Below are 21,877 nucleotides of genomic sequence, written 5' to 3' on the forward strand. Positions count from 1 at the left end.
ACAGCATGTCAAAATTGGCGCCATTGCCGGAGACTTCAGCAAGTTACTAATTTAATTTTCTTGTTTCGGATTTATGACCAAGCAAAATCCAGGCACATTTTTATAATTTGATCCCAAAATCGAAGCGCGAGCAAGAAGAATTCATGGTCAAACACTTCGAGATAAAAAGAAACGACAACAACAAACAAACTCTGAAGAATCAACTAGCGCTTCCAACGAAGAATCAACGGATTCCACCAATCTGATCGACTTCGATAACACTCCCATTGCCGATCGAACACCTGACGCACAACAAACAAAAGCGATGGGCGATCAAACAATTCGCGAGTTAGCCGTGGCTCCTGCAGAACAACAACCCCTTTGCATTACATTTCCTCAAGGCACCACCCATTTTACTCTAAAAACGGGGTTAATTCATCTCCTTCCTACCTTCAATGGCCTTCCAAGCGAGAGTCCACACACACACTTAGCCGAATTATATTTGGTTTGTTCAAGCATGAAACCTCAGGGAGTATCCGAAAACCAAATTAAATTACAAGCGTTTCCTTTTTCTTTATCCGGCATAGCAAAAAAATGGTTGTTTTATTTACCGCCAAATTCCATTACTATTTGGGCTGATTTGAATCGTATTTTTCTTGACAAGTTTTTCCCAGCAGCAAAAGCAAGCGAACTAAGGCGAAGCATCCTTGGAATTAAACAAAAGTATGACAAGTCGCTTTATGAATATTGGGAGCGATTCAAGAAGCTATGTGCGAGCTGTCCTCAACATGGATTGAGCGAACAAACGCTTCTGCAATATTTCTATGAAGGTTTGCTTCCGATGGAGATGAAAATGATTGACGCCGCCAGTGGAGGAGCGCTTGTCAACATGACCCCCACTCAAACAAGGGAATTAATTTCGACAATGGCAGCCAACTCTCAACAGTTTGGCGCCACGAATGAACCTAGGCGAAGGGTTCACGAGGTAAGTACCGTTTCACTTGAAAATAAAATCGATAAATTAACTAACGTTGTTAATTCTCTAATTACAGGAAAGAACGGATCAGCCAAAGTATGCGAAATTTGTACGATGCCAGACCAGCCAACCGATTGTTGCCCGACACTCCAAGAGGGGATAGGCGAACAGGTGAATACCGTGGGGAGTTTTTCGGGGCCACCTCAAAGACTTCATAACCCCCATAGTAATACCTACAATCCGGGATGGCGAGACCACCCGGATTTTAGCTATGGACAAAACCAGAGGTCGAACCAATCTTACCAACCAAGGCCGCCTCCACCACAACCATATCAGCCGCCAAAAAGTTCACTCGAGTCTCTCGTAGAGCGATTAGTGCAATCCCAAGAGAAATTTCAAGACCGAACAGAGTCACATTTGCAAGAAATTGACAAACAAATAAGTCAATTGGCAAAAACTGTGGGCCGTTTAGAATCGTAAGGCAAGCTTCCCTCACAAACCGAAGCGAACCCACGGGAGAATGTGAGTGCCATAACTCTTAGGAGTGGAACAATTGTTGAACAGTAAATGACGCCAATTCGAGAGAAAAACAACGCTGAAACAAGCAAAAATGATAATGCAATTGTCAAAAAATCCACAAGTACCGAAGAAGCAAATGACGCCAATCCCCAAGAGGAAAATGACGCCACAACCCGAAGAAAAATAAAGAATCCAATATCCGAACCAGCACCATCTCATTATGCTACACAACCTCCTTTTCCATCGAGATTTATAAAGAAAGATAAGCAAGCTGAGGAGAAGGAAATCCTAGACGTTTTCCAAAAAGTCGAGATCAACATTCCTCTTTTAGAGGTAATCCGGAAGGTGCTAAGGTACGCTCGTTTCCTTAAAGAACTTTGTACTAATAAAAGAAGACTAACCGGGCATGAGAAGGTAAATCTCGGCCAACAGTGGTTCGAATGTATATACAAAGATTTTTTTTTAAACTTCTTACTATTAGATAATATCCATAAATCTCATGATAGGTACCCAAAGATTCATAGTGAACTTCGATGGGAGCTTCTCTTGAAGCAATAACGCATTGCTCTAGTCGCCACCAGAGCCACAAAGGACTATCTAAATTGATTCTTTTCTGCCTATAAGCTCCAATCGCATCATAGGAATTACAAAAAAAGGCTCCCTTGTAGACTTATAGTTATTATCGTCAATTCTTTCATTTTGATAGCTTTTTCGATTCCATGGATTATACCTATTCACACAAATACCTCGATGATTCCCACTCGTTAATACATAGAGCCCAATAAGCATATCTTGAGTAGGTACGGAAATGGGATCCCCAATAGCTGGAGACAAGAGATTCATATGAGAAAACATAAGTAAACGAGCCTCCGCTTGTGCCTCTAAAGATAAAGGTACATGAACGCCATTTGATCCCCATCAAAGTCGCATTGGATCCCTTACAAACTAATGGATGTAACCAAATAGCGCGTCCTTCCACTAAAATAGGTTGGAATGCTGATACCTAATCTATGCAGAGTAGGCACTCTATTCAAAGAATACAGATGTCCCCGCATAACTTCTTGCAATATTTCCCATAGAATGAAACTTTTTAGACTAAAAATTTGAATTATCTTCAATTCAAATAGAAATGAATGGAATAATTAGTTCTAGTTATTAAATATAAATAATTAGTTCTAGCTATTATACTATAAAAAATAATTAATTTCATTTTCATTTTTAATAATGAATAAATTCAATTTTCATTTTATTTTTTAGTTATCTTATTCTTATTATGGTTATATAGGATAGTCTAATAAAAGGATAAGAATAAAAATGAAATTAAAGAAAAAGATACAACCCATAGAAATGAAATCCAGATCATAATGAGAGACTCCTTTCTTTTGTTTTCATTCATAAAGACAAAAGCTAAGATGAAAAAAAGAATCGACCCTTCGAGTATTCCACCAAATTGCCTGAGAAAACTGAGAGTAAAAGGGACATATATATGTTATGGAATACCCATCTATATTGAATTGTGAATACAGAAATGATAAAATATTTTCTGATTGGACCAAATAAAAATTAATATGGGTTTCCGATAAAGACGAAAGATGGATAGACAAACAAGAAAATAGGTAAAGACCCTTCGATATAAGAATCTGTATCTATATCTACTAAATTCAACGGTTTCGCATAAAAAGAAAGCAAATAAATAAACGAAAGAAAATAAACAATTGAAAGGAGAGGGAAAGGAGGGAGAAAGGGGGAAGGAGGGGCATCCTAATGAGATCCTAATCTCAAGACACAAAAGGGGATATGGCGAAATTGGTAGACGCTACGGACTTAATTGGATTGAGCCTTGGTATGGAAACCTACCAAGTGATAACTTTCAAATTCAGAGAAACCCTGGAATGAAAAATGGGCAATCCTGAGCCAAATCCTATTATTTTATTATTGTAGTTCTTGGTCTGTGAAGATACGTTGTTAGGTGCTCCATTTTATTTTCCCATTGAGGCCGAACCTAAACCTGTGCTCGAGAGATAGCTGTCCATACACTGATAAGGGATGTATGGATTATCGAGTAGAGAGGAGCCATGGTGGTCCCCCCGGACCGCCCAGATCCCACGAGTGAATAGAAAGTTGGATCTACATTAGATCTCACCTAAATCGGCCCACGTTTCAGCGGTTTTGACCCGACGACTTCCATCGAAGTTGAAGGACCAAGGCATGTTCGCCATACCTTGCAAAATCGGTAAAGTGGGCATGAAGAGGGCGATGTACGACTTGGGAACCTCTATTAACGTGATGCCTCTATCTGTGTACAATACTCTTTCAACTGACCCATTGAAGGAAACGAAGGTCACTATTCAATTGGCGGGTCGTTCAATTATTTACTCGGAGGGAGTCTTGGAGAATGTCTTGGTAAAGGTAAACGAATTAATCTTTCTGGCCGATTTCTATGTAATTGACATGGAAAACGACCGCTCAAACACTTCATCCGAAATTCTCCTTGGGCGACCTTTTCTTAGCGCCGCCAACACTAAAATCGATATTCGAAGTGGAATCCTCACAATGGAGTTCGATGGTGAGGTCGTTAAATTTAATGTTTACAAAGCGATGCAGTATCCTGATGATGTTCAAAGCATTAATTTTATCGATATAATTGAGCCTGCGATTGATGAGTTTGTTGAGACTAATTTTGTTAATAAAATTTGCAGGAAATTTGATGATTTCGATGATGAATTCAGGGAGTTGAAACAAACTTTCTCTATTGATTCCATTAATTCTAACGAAATCACTACACCTTCAAAAACTAAATTATTACCTTCGGTTTTGTAGGCTCCTCAGATTAAACTAAAGGAATTATCGGATCACTTAAAGTATGTTTTTTTGGGAAACGATGATACGTTGTCGGTTATTGTGTCGAACAAGCTAAGTAAAGACGACGAAAATGACCTTGTGGAAATACTACGTGCGCACAAAGAAGCCATTGGGTGGACAATTGCCGACATCAAAGGGTTAAGTCCCTCAACGTGTATGCATAAGATAAAGATCGAGGAAGGAGCGAAACCATCACGTAAAGGACACGTCGACTAAATCCGCCTATGATGGAAGTGGTAAAAAAAGAAATTCAAAAGCTATTTGATGTCGATGTTATCTATCCCATCTCGGATAGTAGTTGGGTAAGTCCGATACATGTTGTGCCTAAGAAGACTGGAGTAACAGTAATCAAAAACTCAGAAGGTGAGTTAATTTCGACTAGAGTGCAAAATGGATGGCGAGTTTGTATCGATTACAGGAAGTTGAACTCTTTAACTCGCAAAGATCATTTTTCGTTACCTTTTATTGATCAATTAATAAAAAGATTAGCCAGTAAAACTCACTACTGCTGTCTTGATGGATTTTCAGGTTTCTTCCAAATTCCGATGGCACCTGAAGATCAAGAAAAGACGACGTTCACATGCCCTTTTGGAACGTTCGCCTATAGACCAATGCCCTTCGGTTTATGCAATGCACCAGCCACATTTCAACGTTGCATGCTTAGTATCTTTTTTGATTTTATCGAGAAGGGTATAGAGGTATTCACGGACGACTTCACTGTTTATGGTAACACCTTTACCGAATGCCTCTTTAATTTATCAAATGTTTTGAAGCGATGCCTAGAATACAACCTTGTTTTAAACTATGAAAAATGCCATTTTATGGTCGATAAAGGGTTGATTCTAGGACATATAGTTTCTTTTAACGGTATTGCGGTCGATGAAGCCAAGACCGATGTTATTCGCTCACTCCCTTACCCGACTACGGTTAGGGAAGTATGTTCTTTTCTTGGTCATGCAGGATTTTACCGACGATTTATCAAGGACTTCTTAAAGATCGCACAACCGTTATGCAGTCTTCTTCACAAGGACCAAATCTTTGATTTCAATCCAGAATGCAAAAAGTCGTGGAACACCTTAAAGGAAAAGCTAATTACGGCTCCAATTGTAGAACCACCGAATTGGGAATATCCATTCGAGTTGATGTATGATGCATCTGACACTAGCGTTGGCATGGTTCTCGGTCAGAAAATCGACAAAGAGCAACACGTTATTGCTTACGCGTCTTGAACTTTAGACTCAGCTCAGAGAAATTATTCCACTACCGAAAAAGAGCTTCTTGCTATAGTATTTGCTTTAGAAAAATTTTGTTTGTATTTATTAGGTACTAATATTATCGTTTTTTTTATCATGCAGCATTACGGTACCTGATGAGCAAGAAAGAAGCGAAGCTGAGGCTAATTCGTTGGATTCTACTTCTCCAAGAATTTAATTTGGAAATAAAGGATAAGAAGGGACGAGAAAATCTGGTGGCCGATTACTTGAGCCGAATTCCCATCACTTCGTCTGATCCGCCGATCAAAGAGGAGTTTCCCGAAGAGCACTTAATGTTAGCGCAACAAGGGAATTTACCATGGTTTGCTGACATGGTAAATTACTTAGCTACGGGTAAAATTCCGATGCACCTACCAAAAGCGGTAATTAATAAAATTAAGAGGGAGTCTCAATATTACATTTGGGATGACCTTTATCTTTGGAAACACTGCTCCGATCAGGTAATTCGACGATGTGTAGCTGAAGAAGAGGTAAATTCGATCCTTAATTTCTGTCATTCGTATGCATGTGGTGGTCATTTTGGACCGAAGTGAACTGCTCATAAAATATTAGAATGCGGTTTCTTTTGGCTGAATATATTTAGAGATGCTTATTTTTATTGTAAATCATGCGAAAAGTGTCAAAGAGCAGGTAATTTAAGTCGTAGGAATGAAATGCCTATGAATCTAATCCATGTATGCGAAATTTTTGATGTGTGGGGTCTTGATTATATGGGACCTTTTGTGTCATCTTACGGTAACACTTATATAATTCTTGCAGTCGATTATGTTTCAAAGTGGGTCGAAGCGAAAGCAACCCAAATTGTAGCACCCCAAACCCAAATTTCGAAGTTATGGCGGATCCGCATGCCACATCAAAACGTAAAAAAAAATTCCATTCTAAGTCCGTAAAATCGTACTTGATGTTCAAAAGATTAATTTCATTATAGGTTAAAGTGAATGGAAGTCAGGCACCGGTAGGAAACCGAAAAGAGGTGGTGAGTCCATCGATTTGCTTAAGTACCAAGCTCCTTCGGATCCAATCCTAGACATGCATACTACCATTGCCACACCTTAACGTCATGGATATTTCTAGAAACCAATTTGATTAAGTCATTTTTAGGAAAAGTGATTAATTTTGGAAAATACTTTCATTGCGGAAGCTTTGCTTGTTGTCGTGTTATTTTGAAATCAATTGTTGTTTTTGAAAACGCGCCCTAAAGCTATCCAATTTTGACAGTTAAAATAAGTAATACCTATCTTAGTAATACATATTAAAACCATCAAAAATAATTAAGCGGCCTTATTACATTTGAAAACCCAAAACTTCAAACGTAAATAAAAGGATGTCCAGTTCACCAGAAGAAAATCAAACTTTCAGAAATGGTGGCCACTCCGAATTCCCTCACAGCTCCAAGCCCACTATGGTTGGGGATTTCCTGCGTGGATGAAAATAAAAGGGTGAGTTTGGGAAACTCGGTGTAAAATTACCTAACCATAGCCTATATCACTCAACCCACGAAACATAATAAGTTGGCCTTAGCCTGCAATGTAATTCGAATAAAGCCCATAGTCCCATAATGAATGTAACAAATATTACATGTTTATGCGAAACCCAACCATATCCAACCGTATACACCCCGTACCAACCTTACACCGTGTGGGAGACAACTCGACCCACCTAATCGCTACACACCACGTAATTTGCAGCATGGCTGCTGCATGAATAATGTGACAGAGTCACCAGATCTGATAATCGTGGCAAAGCCACCGTAATGTATATATGTGGCGAGGCACCGAAACGTATATATGTGGCGAGGCACCAGATCGGATATTTGTGGCATAGCCACCGAACGCTTCCTCCATAATATAACCTATGTCCCCATGCAATGAGATATATAATCATGGCATACATCATACGTAATCGATCGTCATGCTTTTCGGTCAAAATTAACCCTAGGGTATAATGGTAATTTTGCACCTAGGGGTATAACAAGAATTTTCCATACATAGGGGTATTATAGTAATTTAGCTAATTTTAGGGTTTTCATGCATATCCTAATTATTTACGTACTATCGAACACTTACTCGCATATACTTACGAATTGGGCCCGTTGGCCCATGAACCCGATCTTTGGCCCATTAAGCCCAAATTATCAAAATGTACTGAAATCGCGCGTCTGCAGTTTATTACTTTAGATTACCAAATATACAAACCCAACTATTTTACGAGCATTCAGACACTCAAATTCCCAAAATAATCGACTTTTGGCATTTCGCTTTTCGCTTTTGCCAATCTAGTCTATAAGAGGTGTCGATTACACACTGCTTCCGATGATATCTTGTGAGATCCACACACGAACCGCCTACAATTGGATTACTAACACGTTAATCTAACTATTCAAATACAAACTACGTATTAAACCCTTACAATATTCGGTCAACCACACCTACAGATCATAGTAAGCTTATAAGAAATCAATAAGCAACTCATTAACAAATTTTTGTCAATGTTTACCACATAATCATAATTTCACTGCAAGCTGTCTTTCTGAGCAACAGTCACTAAATCATTTATAACTGGATCTACGAAACTCCAAATCAAGTACCGTTAATTTTCCCTGAAAATAGACTCATATATCTTCTATCCATAAAATTTTCAGAATTTTTGGTTTAGCCAATCAATACCAGATTTTTCTCAAAGTTTCCCATGTTTCACTGTTTGACTAATCTGACCACCCTTCATTACGAATCAAATTTCTCATTGTACAGAATTCAAAATATGTTCTTGTTTATTTCATTAGAAACTAGACTCAATAAGCTTTAATTACATAATTTATGCAGCTTTTAACTCATCTCCCACAATTTATGGTGATTTTCCAAAGTCACGTTACTGCTGCTGTCCCAAGCAGATTTATTACCAAATCACTCTTTCACACATACCTTGCATGCATGTTATTTAAACATGTATATCACCAATCAATCATCACATATCTATGATTTTACTTAAGAATAATCTCCATTTCATCATTTAAAATCACAACATGTTAGCTGATTTTTCCCTTTAACATCTAAGGCACATGCATGCTCATTTGTTTGGCTCAACTTCACCTATCTTCCATTTTTCATCAAAAGAACATGAAACAACAACCATTTCCTTCATTTTAATTCATGACTAAATGCTCACAACACAACTAAAAATCAAAATATACTTCAAGAGTTAAGATAGAATCAAGAAGAACTCATGAACCTCAAAATAGAAGCAAGGTACCAAGAACTTACCTTCAATTTTCCTCCTCCTAATGACCGAAAACTCAAGAGCTTTCTCCTCTCCTTTCTCTTCTCTAACTTTCAGCTATGATGAACAAAGATGGACAAAACTTTGTTCTTTTCACCCCTTTTTCTTTTAATAAAACTCCATATTTCATCCATTTAATTCTTTAATACAAAAGACATGAAATTCTTATCATGAAACATTTACCTAACCCATTATCATGAAATATTTACCTAACCCATTATCATGGAACATTTACCTAACCTATTATCATGGAACATTTACCTAACATTTTATCAATTTGTATCAATTTGTACCATAAATTATGGATATCAAGTGTACATTTTGTCTACAACAACATGATGGCTGGCCACTTCATGTAAAATGGGAGGTTTGTCATGCAAATCCTCCTATTTTGCACTCCTATTTATTTGGTCACTTCAATTTAGCCTATAGCATTTTCAAACATCTTCACATAGGTCCTATTTCATAATTTCACTCACAAATGACAAAATTAAAGCATGAAATTTGGCCAACGTTCACAGAATTCCCGAAAATTGGGGCGTTACAACTCTACCCTCCTTAAAAAAATTTCGTCCTCGAAATTTACCTAATCCAAACAGATGAGGGTATTGCTGTTGCATCGTCTCTTCTGGCTCCCAAACTCAGAAGTTTCCCCTTCCTTAACTTGTTGAAAACGAGCGACCAAAGACTCATCGTTCAACTATTTTTCCTTAATCTGATCCACCCAGGTTGGCCTCACTTGCAACTCGACCAGACTTCCATCATCATCTGAGACTCGCACGAGCAAACATTGCTCTCAGATCAGATATAGCTCTACGACTTAGAGCATCGGCTACCATATTAGCCTTGCTTGGGTGATACTCGATCGAACAGTCATAATCCTTAAGCAACTCAATCCATCTCCTTTGCCTAAGGTTTAGCTCCTTCTGAGTCAACAAATACTTAAGACTCTTATGGTCAGTGTATAATACACCTTTCTCCGTACAAGTAATGTCTCCAAATCTTAAGTGCAAATATCACTGCTGCCAACTCTAAATCATGAGTCAAATAGTTTCCCTCATGAGGCTTAAGCTATCGTGATGCATATGCAACCACCTTACCCTCTTGCATTAACACGTAGCCCAAACCCACGTGTGATGCGTCACTATACACACTAAAATCCTTCCCAGACTCCGGCTGAATCAACACAGGTGCTTTAGTCAGAACTTTCTTCAACTTCTCAAAAGCTTCCTGCTGCTTCTCAGTCTATACAAACGGTACTCCTTTTCTTATGAATTTTGTCAGAGGTGCTGCCATCACAGAAAAAACCTTCCACAAACCTTCTGTAGTATCCTGCCAACCCTAGGAAACTTTGAATTTCCGACACCGTCCTAGGTGTCTTCCACTCCAAAATTGCTTCAATTTTTTTGAGGGTCCACCTTAATCTCCTCAGCAGAGACCACATGTCCTAAGAAAGTTACCTCCCTCAACCAAAGTTCAGACTTGCTGAACTTCACAAAGAGTTCCTTCTCCCTTAACACTTGCAGCACTATATGGAGATGCTCATCATGTTTCACTTTAGTTTCAGAATATACCAGGATATCATTAATAAAGACGACTACGAACTGATCCAAACATGGTTGGAACACACGATTCATCAGATCCATAAACGCTACAGGAGCGTTCGTTAGTCCAAATGGCATAACCAGAAACTCGTAATGACCATACCGAGTCCTGGATGTCATCTTTTGGATATCTGCCTCCTTGACCCTTAACTGATGATATCCAGATCGAAGATCAATCTTGGAGAATACAGAAGCTCCTCTAAGCTGGTCGAATAGATCGTCAACCCTTGGCAGTGGATACTTATTCTTAATCGTCAATTTGCTCAACTGGCGATAATCAATGCACATTCGCATCGTACCATCCTTCTTTTTCACGAATAGCACTGGTGCTCCCCATGGAGACACGCTTGGCCTAATAAAGCCCCTATCCAACAACTCTTGAATTTGAGCATTTAACTCTACTAACTCCTTGGTGCCATCCTATACGGTGTGATAGACACAGCGCCATTCCGAGCAACAAGTCTATTCCAAACTCAACTTCTCGATTCGGAGGCAATCACGAAGCTCCTCCGAAAAACATCTTGGAACTCCTTTACGGTCCTAACCTTATCCACCGTCACCCTCCTTTTACGATCGACTTACAAATGCCAAATAGGCTTCACAACCTTTCCGAATCCACTTTTTGGCTCTTAAAGCCGACACCACATTGGACAAATAATCCCTTCGCTCACCTATCACTATAACCTCCTCATCCTTTGTGGTCCTTAACACCATTCATTTAGCAGCACAATCCAGGGTCGCCTTATGCTTAACAAGCCAGTCCATTCCCAAAATGAGATCAAACTCTCCGAACGGTAACTCCATCAGATCTCCAGGGAAAATCTTACCTTGAGTTTCTAAGGGTACATCCCTATACAGTTTGTCTACCCTAACCGAGTGACTAAAATGACTTAGTACAGATACCCCACTCACAATCTCCTCAGAGCAGTCCAAGTTGTCCATAATCCGTTCTGTGGCCTCCAACCAATATTCCGCCACATTCGGGGCTATACCAGATGCACCCCTAAAGATCTCCACTCCGTTGGCCCAGAGTCGTTCAGAAATCGATCCTCAAATTTCGTTGTCTAAACTTGTTCCGGCAACCCTTTCCAGAACACGAAGCATTGCCTGTGACAGGGCATCATCCTCGGCGGCCCTATCATACGGCCCATTCTCATCCGTCGGTGGTGGTCGTGCTACTCCAGTAGGTATGTGTTCAGAAGACGAAGTTCCAGCTTGAGTACTACCTCGGCCTCGACCACGGCCTCTTCCCCGAGTAACTCTCGTACTCATATCAATTTATCTTGATTACCAATTTTTATGCATCAATTCAATATTCCAGTGTTTATTATAGATGTTTTATGAATCAGATTCAAAGTTTGTTTTCGCAGAATCGAAGTCTAGCTACAGTTTCAGTCTCTTATCAGATTTTCCTATGGTTTCAGTATCATCCTATCTAGAGTATCCTAGCAGGATTTTAGTACAGACAGATAATTCAGAAGAATATTCAGAAAAGTTCAGATTAATACTTACAGGCTTGGGCCGGAGATTCGGAATGCCACCTTTTAAAGATCTAAATTTTAAAAATCGCGTTTTTCGCAATCTTTATAATTTTTTTTTGAAAATCTTGGTTTTTTTTTGTAAACCCATTCCACAGCCGAGTTGTTGCAACCTAGGCCCTGATACCACTAAATGTAGCACCCCAAACCCAGCCCAGAAGTTATGGCCGGATCCGGCATGCCACATCAAAAACGTAAAAAAAAAAATTCCATTCTAAGTCCAAAAATCGTACTTGATGTTCAAAAGATTAATTTCATTATAGGTTAAAGTGAATGGAAGTCATGCACCGGTAGGAAACCGAAAAGAGGTGGTGAGTCCATCGGACTGCTTAAGTACCAAGCTCCCTTCGGATCCAATCCTAGACATGCATACTACCATTGCCACACCTTAACGTCATGGATATTTCTAGGAAACCAATTTGATTAAGTCATTTTTAGGAAAAGTGATTAATTTTGGAAAATACTTTCATTGCGGAAGCTTTGCTTGTTGTCGTGTTATTTTGAAATCAATTGTTGTTTTTGAAAACGCGCCCTAAAGCTATCCAATTTTGACAGTTAAAATAAGTAATACCTATCTTAATAATACATATTAAAACCATCAAAAATAATTAAGCGGCCTTATTACATTTGAAAACCCAAAACTTCAAACGTAAATAAAAGGATGTCCAGTTCACCAGAAGAAAATCAAACTTTCAGAACGGGTGGCCACTCCGAATTCCCTCACAGCTCCAAGCCCACTATGGTTGGGGATTTCTTGCGTGGATGAAAATAAAAGGGGTGAGTTTGGGTAAACTCAGTGTGTAAAATAACCCAACCATAGCCTATATCAGCTCAACCCACAGAAACATAATAAGTTGGCCTTAGCCCAGAACAGAATTTAGAATAAAGCCCATAGGCCCATAACAGAACAGAACAGATATTGCATGTTTATGCAGAAACCCAACCATATCCAACCGTATACACCCCCGTACCAACCTTACACCGTGTGGGGAGACAACTCGACCCACCCAACCGCTACACACCACAGAATTTGCAGCATGGCTGCCAGAACAGATAATGTGACAGAGTCACCAGATACAGATAATCATGGCAGAGGCACCAGAACAGATATATGTGGCAGAGCCACCAGATTAGATATTTGTGGCATAGCCACCAGAACGCTTCCTCCATAATATAACCTATGTCCCCATGCAACAGATATATAATCATGGCATACATCATACAGAATCAGATCGTCATGCTTTTCAGTCAAAATTAACCCTAGGGGTATAATGGTAATTTTGCACCTAGGGGTATAACAGTAATTTTCCATACATAGGGGTATTATAGTAATTTAGCTAATTTTAGGGTTTCCATGCATATCCTAATTATTTACGTACTATCAGAACACTTACCGCGCATACTTACCGAATTGGGCCCGTTGGCCCATGAACCCGATCTTTGGCCCATTAAGCCCAAATTATCAAAATGTACGAAATCACGCGTACTGCAGTTTATTACTTTAGATTACCAAATATACAAACCCAACTATTTTACGAGCATTCGCACACTCGCAAATTCCCAAAATACTGACTTTTCGGCATTTCGGCTTTTCGGCTTTTGCCAATCTAGTCTATAAGAGGGTGTCAGTTACACACCTGTTTCCAACGATATGCTGACGAGATCCACACACGAACCGCCTACAATTGGATTACTAACACGTTAATCTAACTATTCAAATACAAACTACGTATTAACCCCTTACAATATTCGGTCAACCACACCTACAGATCATAGTAAGCTTATAAGAAATCAATAAGCAACTCATTAACAAATTTTTGTCAATGTTTACCACATAATCATAATTTCACTGCAAGCTGTCTTTCTGAGCAACAGTCACTAAATCATTTATAACTGGAGCTACAAAACTCCAAATCAAGTACCGTTAATTTTCTATAAAAATAGACTCATATATATTCTATCCATAAAATTTTCAGAATTTTTGGTTTAGCCAATCAATACCAGATTTTTCTCAAAGTTTCCCATGTTTCACTGTTTGACTAATCTGACCACCCTTCATTACGAATCAAATTTCTCATTGTACAGAATTCAAAATATGTTCTTGTTTATTTCATTAGAAACTATACTCAATAAGCTTTAATTACATAATTTATGCAGCTTCTAACTCATCTCCCACAATTTATGGTGATTTTCCAAAGTCACGTTACTGCTGCTGTCCCAAGCAGATTTATTACCAAATCACTCTTTCACACATACCTTGCATGCATGTTATTTAAACATGTATATCACCAATCAATCATCACATATCTATGATTTTACTTAAGAATAATCTCCATTTCATCATTTAAAAGCACAACATGTTAGCTGATTTTTCCCTTTAACATCTAAGGCACATGCATGCTCATTTGTTTGGCTCAACTTCACCTATCTTCCATTTTTCATCAAAAGAACATGAAACAACAACCATTTCCTTCATTTTAATTCATGACTAAATGCTCACAACACAACTAAAAATCAAAATATACTTCAAGAGTTAAGGTAGAATCAAGAAGAACTCATGAACCTCAAAATAGAAGCAAGGTACCAAGAACTTACCTTCAATTTTCCTCCTCCTAATGACCGAAAACTCAAGAGCTTTCTCCTCTCCTTTCTCTTCTCTAACTTTCAGCTATGATGAACAAAGATGGACAAAACTTTGTTCTTTTCACCCCTTTTTCTTTTAATAAAACTCCATATTTCATCCATTTAATTCTTTAATACAAAAGACATGAAATTCTTATCATGAAACATTTACCTAACCCATTATCATGAAATATTTACCTAACCCATTATCATGGAACATTTACCTAACCTATTATCATGGAATATTTACCTAACCTTTTATCAATTTGTATCAATTTGTACCATAAATTATGGATATCAAGTGTACATTTTGTCTACAACAACATGATGGCTGGCCACTTCATGTAAAATGGGAGGTTTGTCATGCAAATCCTCCTATTTTGCACTCCTATTTATTTGGTCACTTCAATTTAGCCTATAGGATTTTTAAACATTTTCACATAGGTCCTATTTCATAATTTCACTCACAAATGACAAAATTAAAGCATGAAATTTTGCCAACATTCACAGAATTCCCGAAAATTGGGGCGTTACACAAATAATAATGCGAGAACTACTGTTAATTTTTTAAAGAATTTTATTTTTTCTAGGTTTGGCACACCAAGGGCGATCGTTAGCGATAGAGAAACCCATTTCATCAATCGAATTATTGAAGCACTCATGAAAAAATTTGGCGTGACACAGAGAATTGCCACGGCTTACCATCTGCAAACAAATGGGCAAGCGGAGGTGTCAAATCGTGAAATTAAGGCGATTCTGGGAAAGATTGTCAAACCGAACCGCAAGGATTGGAGTTTAAAGTTATCCGAAGCACTTTGGGCGTATAGAACGGCTTACAAAGGGCCGATCGGAATGTCTCCATACCGCCTAGTTTTTGATAAACCGTGCCACTTACCGGTTGAACTTGAGCATCATGCTTATTGAGTGGTGAAGCAATGTAACATGGAGATGGAAGTGATTGGAGAAACACGAAAATTACACATTCAAGAGTTAGAAAAAATTCGACGAAATGCTTACGATAATGCCAAAATCTATAAAGAAAAGACGAAAGAACTCCACGATCGAAGGATATCCTTTAAATCATTTAATGTTAATCAAAAGGTTTTGCTATTCAATTCTAAAATTAAGCTTTTTCCAGGAAAACTTCGATCAAAGTGGCTCGGACCATTCAAGGTAACTCAAATTTTTCCTTATGGCGCCGTGGAAATAGAAGACGACTCAGGAGTTCGATTCAAGGTTAACGAGCAAAGATTGAAGCCATATTATGATAACGCCCCTATCGGATTGGTTGAAGAGATTGAATTGGAGGAACCCAAGCTTTGAAATCGGGTCGTCGAGCTAACGACGTTAAACAATGGCGCTTAATGGGAGGCAACCCATTTCGTTTTCATTTCTTGTTTTCAATCTTTAGTTTTTTTTTATTAATTTCGCTTAATTATTTTTAATTCTTTGATTCGAATTTTGTAGGTACTCCGAGCATTTTAATTTGGACAAAGCCGAAGTAAAGAATTGGTTCAATTAAAGCATAAATTAACCGAATTCAAGGCCAATTTCCAGCAAATATCGTGAAAGGGCAGTAGCAGGGTCCCCCATGTTCTAGACTCACCATAACATTAAGTGAGGGGGAGCGTATGGTGCACATTAGAAGCTAGAATAGGGCCGGCGCAAGATAGCACAACCCAACCCACCTTTTGTCCCCTTGCCGCCAACACCCTCACATCAATCAGGGAGTACTTTCACCCTCTCTTGTGCATTTTAATTTTTATTGTTCATATTGGGGCAATATGATCTTAAGTGCTGGGGGGTGGGATTAGACTCAAGTTAACTCTTGTTTGTTCGTTGATTTGAAATTGAGTATTTCTTGATTATGACTGTTGACTTATCTTGGTTGCCAATCTCTAATTTATTGAGTTTCTTTGTGTTTCTTTGTGAATTCAAGCATGTTCTTGTTGAATTTAGGATTCAAGATAGCATGGCATGATTAATTTGAGTAAATTTTTCTTGGTAATTTCATGCTTTCATTGATCGAATTGGATACATGACTTAGTTCACATGTAATACCCTGAAAATCTTTATAGTAATATATTATCCTTGATATAATAAAATAAGGAAATAAAGTGATAAAAAGGGAAGTTTTGAGTTATGGCAACATTGGGAAGTAAATTATGATATCTTGATTCAGGAAGGGACTAAATTGTAAAAGTTAGAAAAGTTTTGTTGCCTAAGAGTAAATACTCAAGACTTAAAGGGTTAAAGTGTAAATATGAAAAAGTTGAAGGACCAATAGTGTAAATATTTTAAGGGTAGAATGATCTAGAAACTAAGGAAAATGGATGAATTAGGACCAAATTGAATAAGTGAAGAACTATGAGGGACTAAATTGCAATTTTATCAAATTAAATGATGACTCAAGGATGGAATTCTAAAAGATCATGAAGGGCAAAATGGTCAATTAGTAAGAGAGAGAATTCTAGAATGTAATGATTATGTTAATGATATTTTAAATTAATTAATTAGATAAATATTATTTTATTAATATTTTATGAGATATTTAATATTATTTTATTATTATTTATTTAGTATATAAGGAAAGAAAGATGAAGAATTTTCATCATCTTTCCTTTCCATGCAAACTAACGTGAGAGAAAGAGAGGAAGAAAGAAAGTTTTACTTTCTTTACAATTTGGTCCTTTACCAAAAATTCACCATTTTCACCCAAAAATCAAATGAATTTCCATAGCTACCAAGAGAGAAAATGTTAAGGAGAACATGGGGAGTTAGAATATCAAGTTGGATTCAAGAAATAGAAGCTGGAGGAGAGAAAATCAAGTTAAAGATTGGTATCAAGAGAATAAGGTAAGTACATCAAGATTTCAATATGTTTTTAAGTTTGTTATTGTTGATAAATCATGGAAATAATGTTATAGTAGAGTTTTATTACATAAGGTCCTATGTTCTTGATATGTTAGTGAAGAGAAAATAAGAGAAAGTGATGAGAAATGGTGTAGAAAAAGAAAATAAGGGTGTTATAACATGGTAATTAATATCTTGCACTAAAACAGTTATGGACAGCAGCAGTAGTCTAACTTTGAAAAATCACCATAAATTTTATAAATTGAATTAGAAGATGAAAAAATATGGAATTAAATCTTAATGAGTCTAGTTTCTCATAGAAGAAACAGTGTAAGCAATGAATTTGTAAATTTTGATATATAATGAATTTTGTGAGAAAAGGTCAGAATGAATTCAGGTTCCCTGTTCAGACTTTGAAAAATAATAAAAAATGAAGAAAAATAATTAGAGGCTTAAATTTATATTTATAGAATCCTGAATGAGTCTAGTTTTATTAGAAACAAACTAGAACATCATTTGAATTCTGTAAAAGGAGATAACTAATTTTTAGTGAAGAAGGGTCAGAATTGTCAGACAGCAGAACAGGGTGACTTTAATGAATAAACTGTACTAATTGGCTAAACCAAAAATTCTGAAAATTTTATGATAAGAATAAATGTGAGTCTAGTTTCAGGAAAAATTAACGGATCTTAATTTCGAGTTCTGTAGCTTAATATATAAATAATTTAGTGACTATGATGCAAATGGACAGTTTTGAATGTACATATAAGTAAATAGTGAAATTATTGATAATGTTACTTGTTGTATGTTATATAAATTAAGGATGTGGAATGGAGAGGAGGAGGAGGAAAATATGTATGAATATTCATCTAGCATGGCTAATTTGCATGTTTTAGGCTCGGGGACTAAATTGAATAAAAGTAAAATTTTATGGGCAATTTTGTAAAAATGTCGAAATGACTAAATTGCATGAAATAGATTATTTTATTATTTAAATTACAAAATTTAACGAAATTATCAGTTTAGTTCAAGATCGGGAAAACATGTTTTAGGGATTAAATTGAAAAGTGTTGAAATTATGGAAAATTTTGATATTTTATAGAATTCATGGACTGTTATCAATATATATGAGAATAATAGTTGGAAATAAGGATTAAATTGCAAGAATTTTACTTTCCGTCCCTAAGGATGAAATCGTCATTAATTAAAGTTTAGGGGCAAAATGGTAATTTTGCCTAGAGCATTAATTAAATGTATTAGAATATGAAATGAATGAAAATGATGATCAAATTTATTTATAAAGATCCGGACGACACAAATACGAGACTTGATCATGGAAAAGAAAATATATCAGAATAATGAAATAATAAACACGAGCAATCAATGAGGTAAGTTCGTGTAACTTGAATTATATTCTGAAATGCTTGAGGTTGTATGTTATTGATGTGAATATGATTTGAATGTTCATTGTATGAAAATTTATAAAACATTGATATATTTGATAAAATGGGAAGAAATTCGGTTGAATGAAAGGAAAATTCGATGGATCTCGAAAAGGAATTGACGGTAAAAGGATCTAGCCGGACGGGTGATCCTATCTGATATAGCCCTCCAAGAATATGTGTAAAATGGATTTAGCCGGATGGGTAATCCGAATTAGGTCTGAATTTAGCTTTGATGGTAATTGAGATCCAAGCTCATTAGAGTAATTGTCGTTGCGAGGATTTAGCTTTGGCCGGTAATCCCACAATACTCTATGAGTTTATATTGCGAGATTTAGCTTTGGTGGTAATCCCGCTGCAAGGATGAGGTTCATGAGTGTGCTCCCGATATAAAATGTGTAAGACCATGGTTGAAAGATACCATGGCAACCTGATATAAAATGTGTAAGACCATGGTTGAAAGATACAGACCATGGTTGAAAGATACCATGGCAACATGACAGAAAATGAGTAAGACCATAGTTGAAAGACACTATGGCATCATGTCAAAGATAAATAAGACCGTGGATGGGAGACGCTCTAGCATCTGTTGAACAATTGATATTCGGTAATATGTATCGATGACGAATGGTTATATGAAATAATTATGAAGATAGATAAAAGAAATAAGTATAAGTACATGAAATATAATTTATGTTAAGTTTGATATAAACTATTACCTAATAAATATACATAAAATATATGGAAATGATGGAGCATGAAATATTGATATAATGAAATGAATGATATATGCTTATGAAGAAACGGTAAGAGCATGATATGTTTCATGACATGTACATATATGATTATCTTTGATATGTTGATACAAGGAAATTATGTAATTGAGACTATTATTAAACTCAAGTGCGATATGTCGAGAAAATAGGTATATCAGTGTTGAATTTATATGAGATATGTGCAAGTATACTAACAATGTTGCTGTTTGATGCTTATACAATTGTCAAACTATTGATTGAATGGTAATATATTTATTTATATGATGCATTGAATCGGTAAGTATTTAAATTTTTTTTTAGTGACCTGTAAATGGTAGTAATGCTCCGAAACCCTGTTCTGGCAGCGGATACGGGTTAGGGGTGTTACATCACAAGCCTTTCATGTGAGTTTTTGAACCTATTGAGCATATCTTTTATTCTTGCTCTTTGTTTTAATTGAGTATGCCGAACCAATTGATTCCATTCTAGAACTTGTGACTCGATGCTTGTTGAGATTACATTGTTGATTATGATGCTATGATGTGATAGAGGCATTAGGATCTAACCCATTTCTTTTCCTAAATAAAACAGCCTACCCTCTTTGTTTTACCCCTCAGTGAACCAATTTGAGCCTTATCCTTTTCTTTGATTCAGCACACTTAAAATCCGAGGCTATTTTATTTTTACCATTTTTTTGCTACCCTTTTTCATGACAAGGTGAGATTGTTTCGGGAAAGAAAAAAGTAGGAAGAAGCTGTTCAAAATAACAGTCCAGATTCAAACAAAACCAGCCAAGAGTTAACCTTGTTCGAACAGAATTTCTTTCAAACAGTGCAGTTTTTCGTGCAGATTTTTTTTTAACAGTGCAGTTTTGATTCGAATAAGCAGGAAAATAGTTTGGTTCGAGCAGAAAAGAAGAAAAAAAGGATGTTTCGAAAAAAGGGAAGAAAGAAAAAGAAGAAAAGAGAGTGAATTGTACTCTGATTGAATTTCTTGTTTCTCCTACCTTCAATTTTTCTTTGGATAATTTTCGGAATAATTTTTTCATTGTCTTGGAATTTTGAAACCTCATTTTTCAGCCTTTATCCTACCCGAACTTAGCCCCATTACAACCCGTTTGAAGTCCTCTTGATTGTTGCATCATTTTCATACTAAGTAGTGGAGATAAGATTTAGTTACAAACCTATGGTAATGCATTGGTTAGTTCAGGCTTGAGCAATTCTTTCACCCGAAACACTTGAGCAGAATGAGTGAACCCATGAGAGGAACTAAGTCTTGAATTCTTTGGAATTGATGATTGATTGAAATGCCATGGTTGATTTGCACTTAATTGATTATATCTTGCTTGATTGAGCTTGAATTTCGACATTTGCTTGGTTGGGTTTGCTTAGAAACCTTGGAAATTTTCTGAAATTGGAATTGGCAATTTTGGGTTTTTGCATGATAATTGAGAAATGCTTGAGGGCAAGCATTGAATAAGTGAGGGGGAATTTGATTAGTGTTTAAATTATACATTATTTCATGGTTGATTACTCCTTTATTAGATATTTTGAGTTGCTAACTTGGCATTTTTCATTCCTTTTTGATTTAGAACATTGAATTGCAGAAATTGAGCTTAAGTCGACGAAATTGAGCAATTTCTGGTTTTTTTGATACATGGCCGAATTACTGGGCATGACTTGGGGCATAACGTCACTGACGTGGCGTCCAGTCAGTAATTTCTAGAAAGTCTAATCAGCAATTTCTAAAAGACATTTGGCATGGAGAAAGAGACTTAACCACCCATTTAAATTCAAATTAGGATTAAGATTTATATTTATTTGTTTATTTAGGATTTTTACTCTTAATTTTGAATACTACATTTTAGGATTTTTGAGGACTATAAATACCCCATTGGGGTAAGCCTCAAGGGGGGGATGGATCCATGAGCATTCTTCACTTTGCATTTATTAAACTCTTTGTTTCTTTCTAGTTTTAATAAATTTCTCTTTTTGATTTAGTATTTACTTTATTTTCTTAAAAAGCTAAGTATGGTCTCTACCATGCTTAGCTAAGTTTTCCATAGCCAAAGGCTAAAGCAATGACTCGGTTCTAAGTCATGAGAATCAAAAAGCACTTCATACCCTCGAGGGTTACATTTTCAGTTTTTGGGCATTAAGGATTGGTAATCGACCATC

At 36.7% G+C, this 21,877-nt stretch overlaps 1 protein-coding gene and 1 long non-coding RNA gene across 2 annotated transcripts; one reads left to right on the plus strand and one right to left on the minus strand.

Annotated features, from left to right (window-relative positions):
- Positions 1–304: 304 nt before the first annotated feature.
- Positions 305–1,435, plus strand: LOC108472132 (uncharacterized). The gene has a single exon (XM_017773646.1). It carries the CDS (start codon positions 305–307, stop codon positions 1,433–1,435), a length of 1,131 nt encoding a protein of 376 aa, XP_017629135.1.
- A 5,393-nt stretch (positions 1,436–6,828) lies between these two features.
- Positions 6,829–14,769, minus strand: LOC128284076 (uncharacterized). Its single transcript, XR_008274390.1, has 3 exons — positions 14,624–14,769; positions 13,666–13,707; positions 6,829–7,027 (listed from the first exon to the last, which is right to left on the minus strand). It is a non-coding gene; the product is annotated as an uncharacterized LOC128284076 (long non-coding RNA).
- Positions 14,770–21,877: the final 7,108 nt, after the last annotated feature.

This window comes from Gossypium arboreum, chromosome 11 (genome assembly GCF_025698485.1).
Source record: "Gossypium arboreum isolate Shixiya-1 chromosome 11, ASM2569848v2, whole genome shotgun sequence".
Lineage (NCBI taxonomy): Eukaryota > Viridiplantae > Streptophyta > Magnoliopsida > Malvales > Malvaceae > Gossypium > Gossypium arboreum.

Excerpts from the sequence above, each read along its gene's own strand:
- LOC108472132 (XM_017773646.1), top strand. The coding sequence starts at position 305 with ATGGGCGATCAAACAATTCGCGAGTTAGCCGTGGCTCCTGCAGAACAA.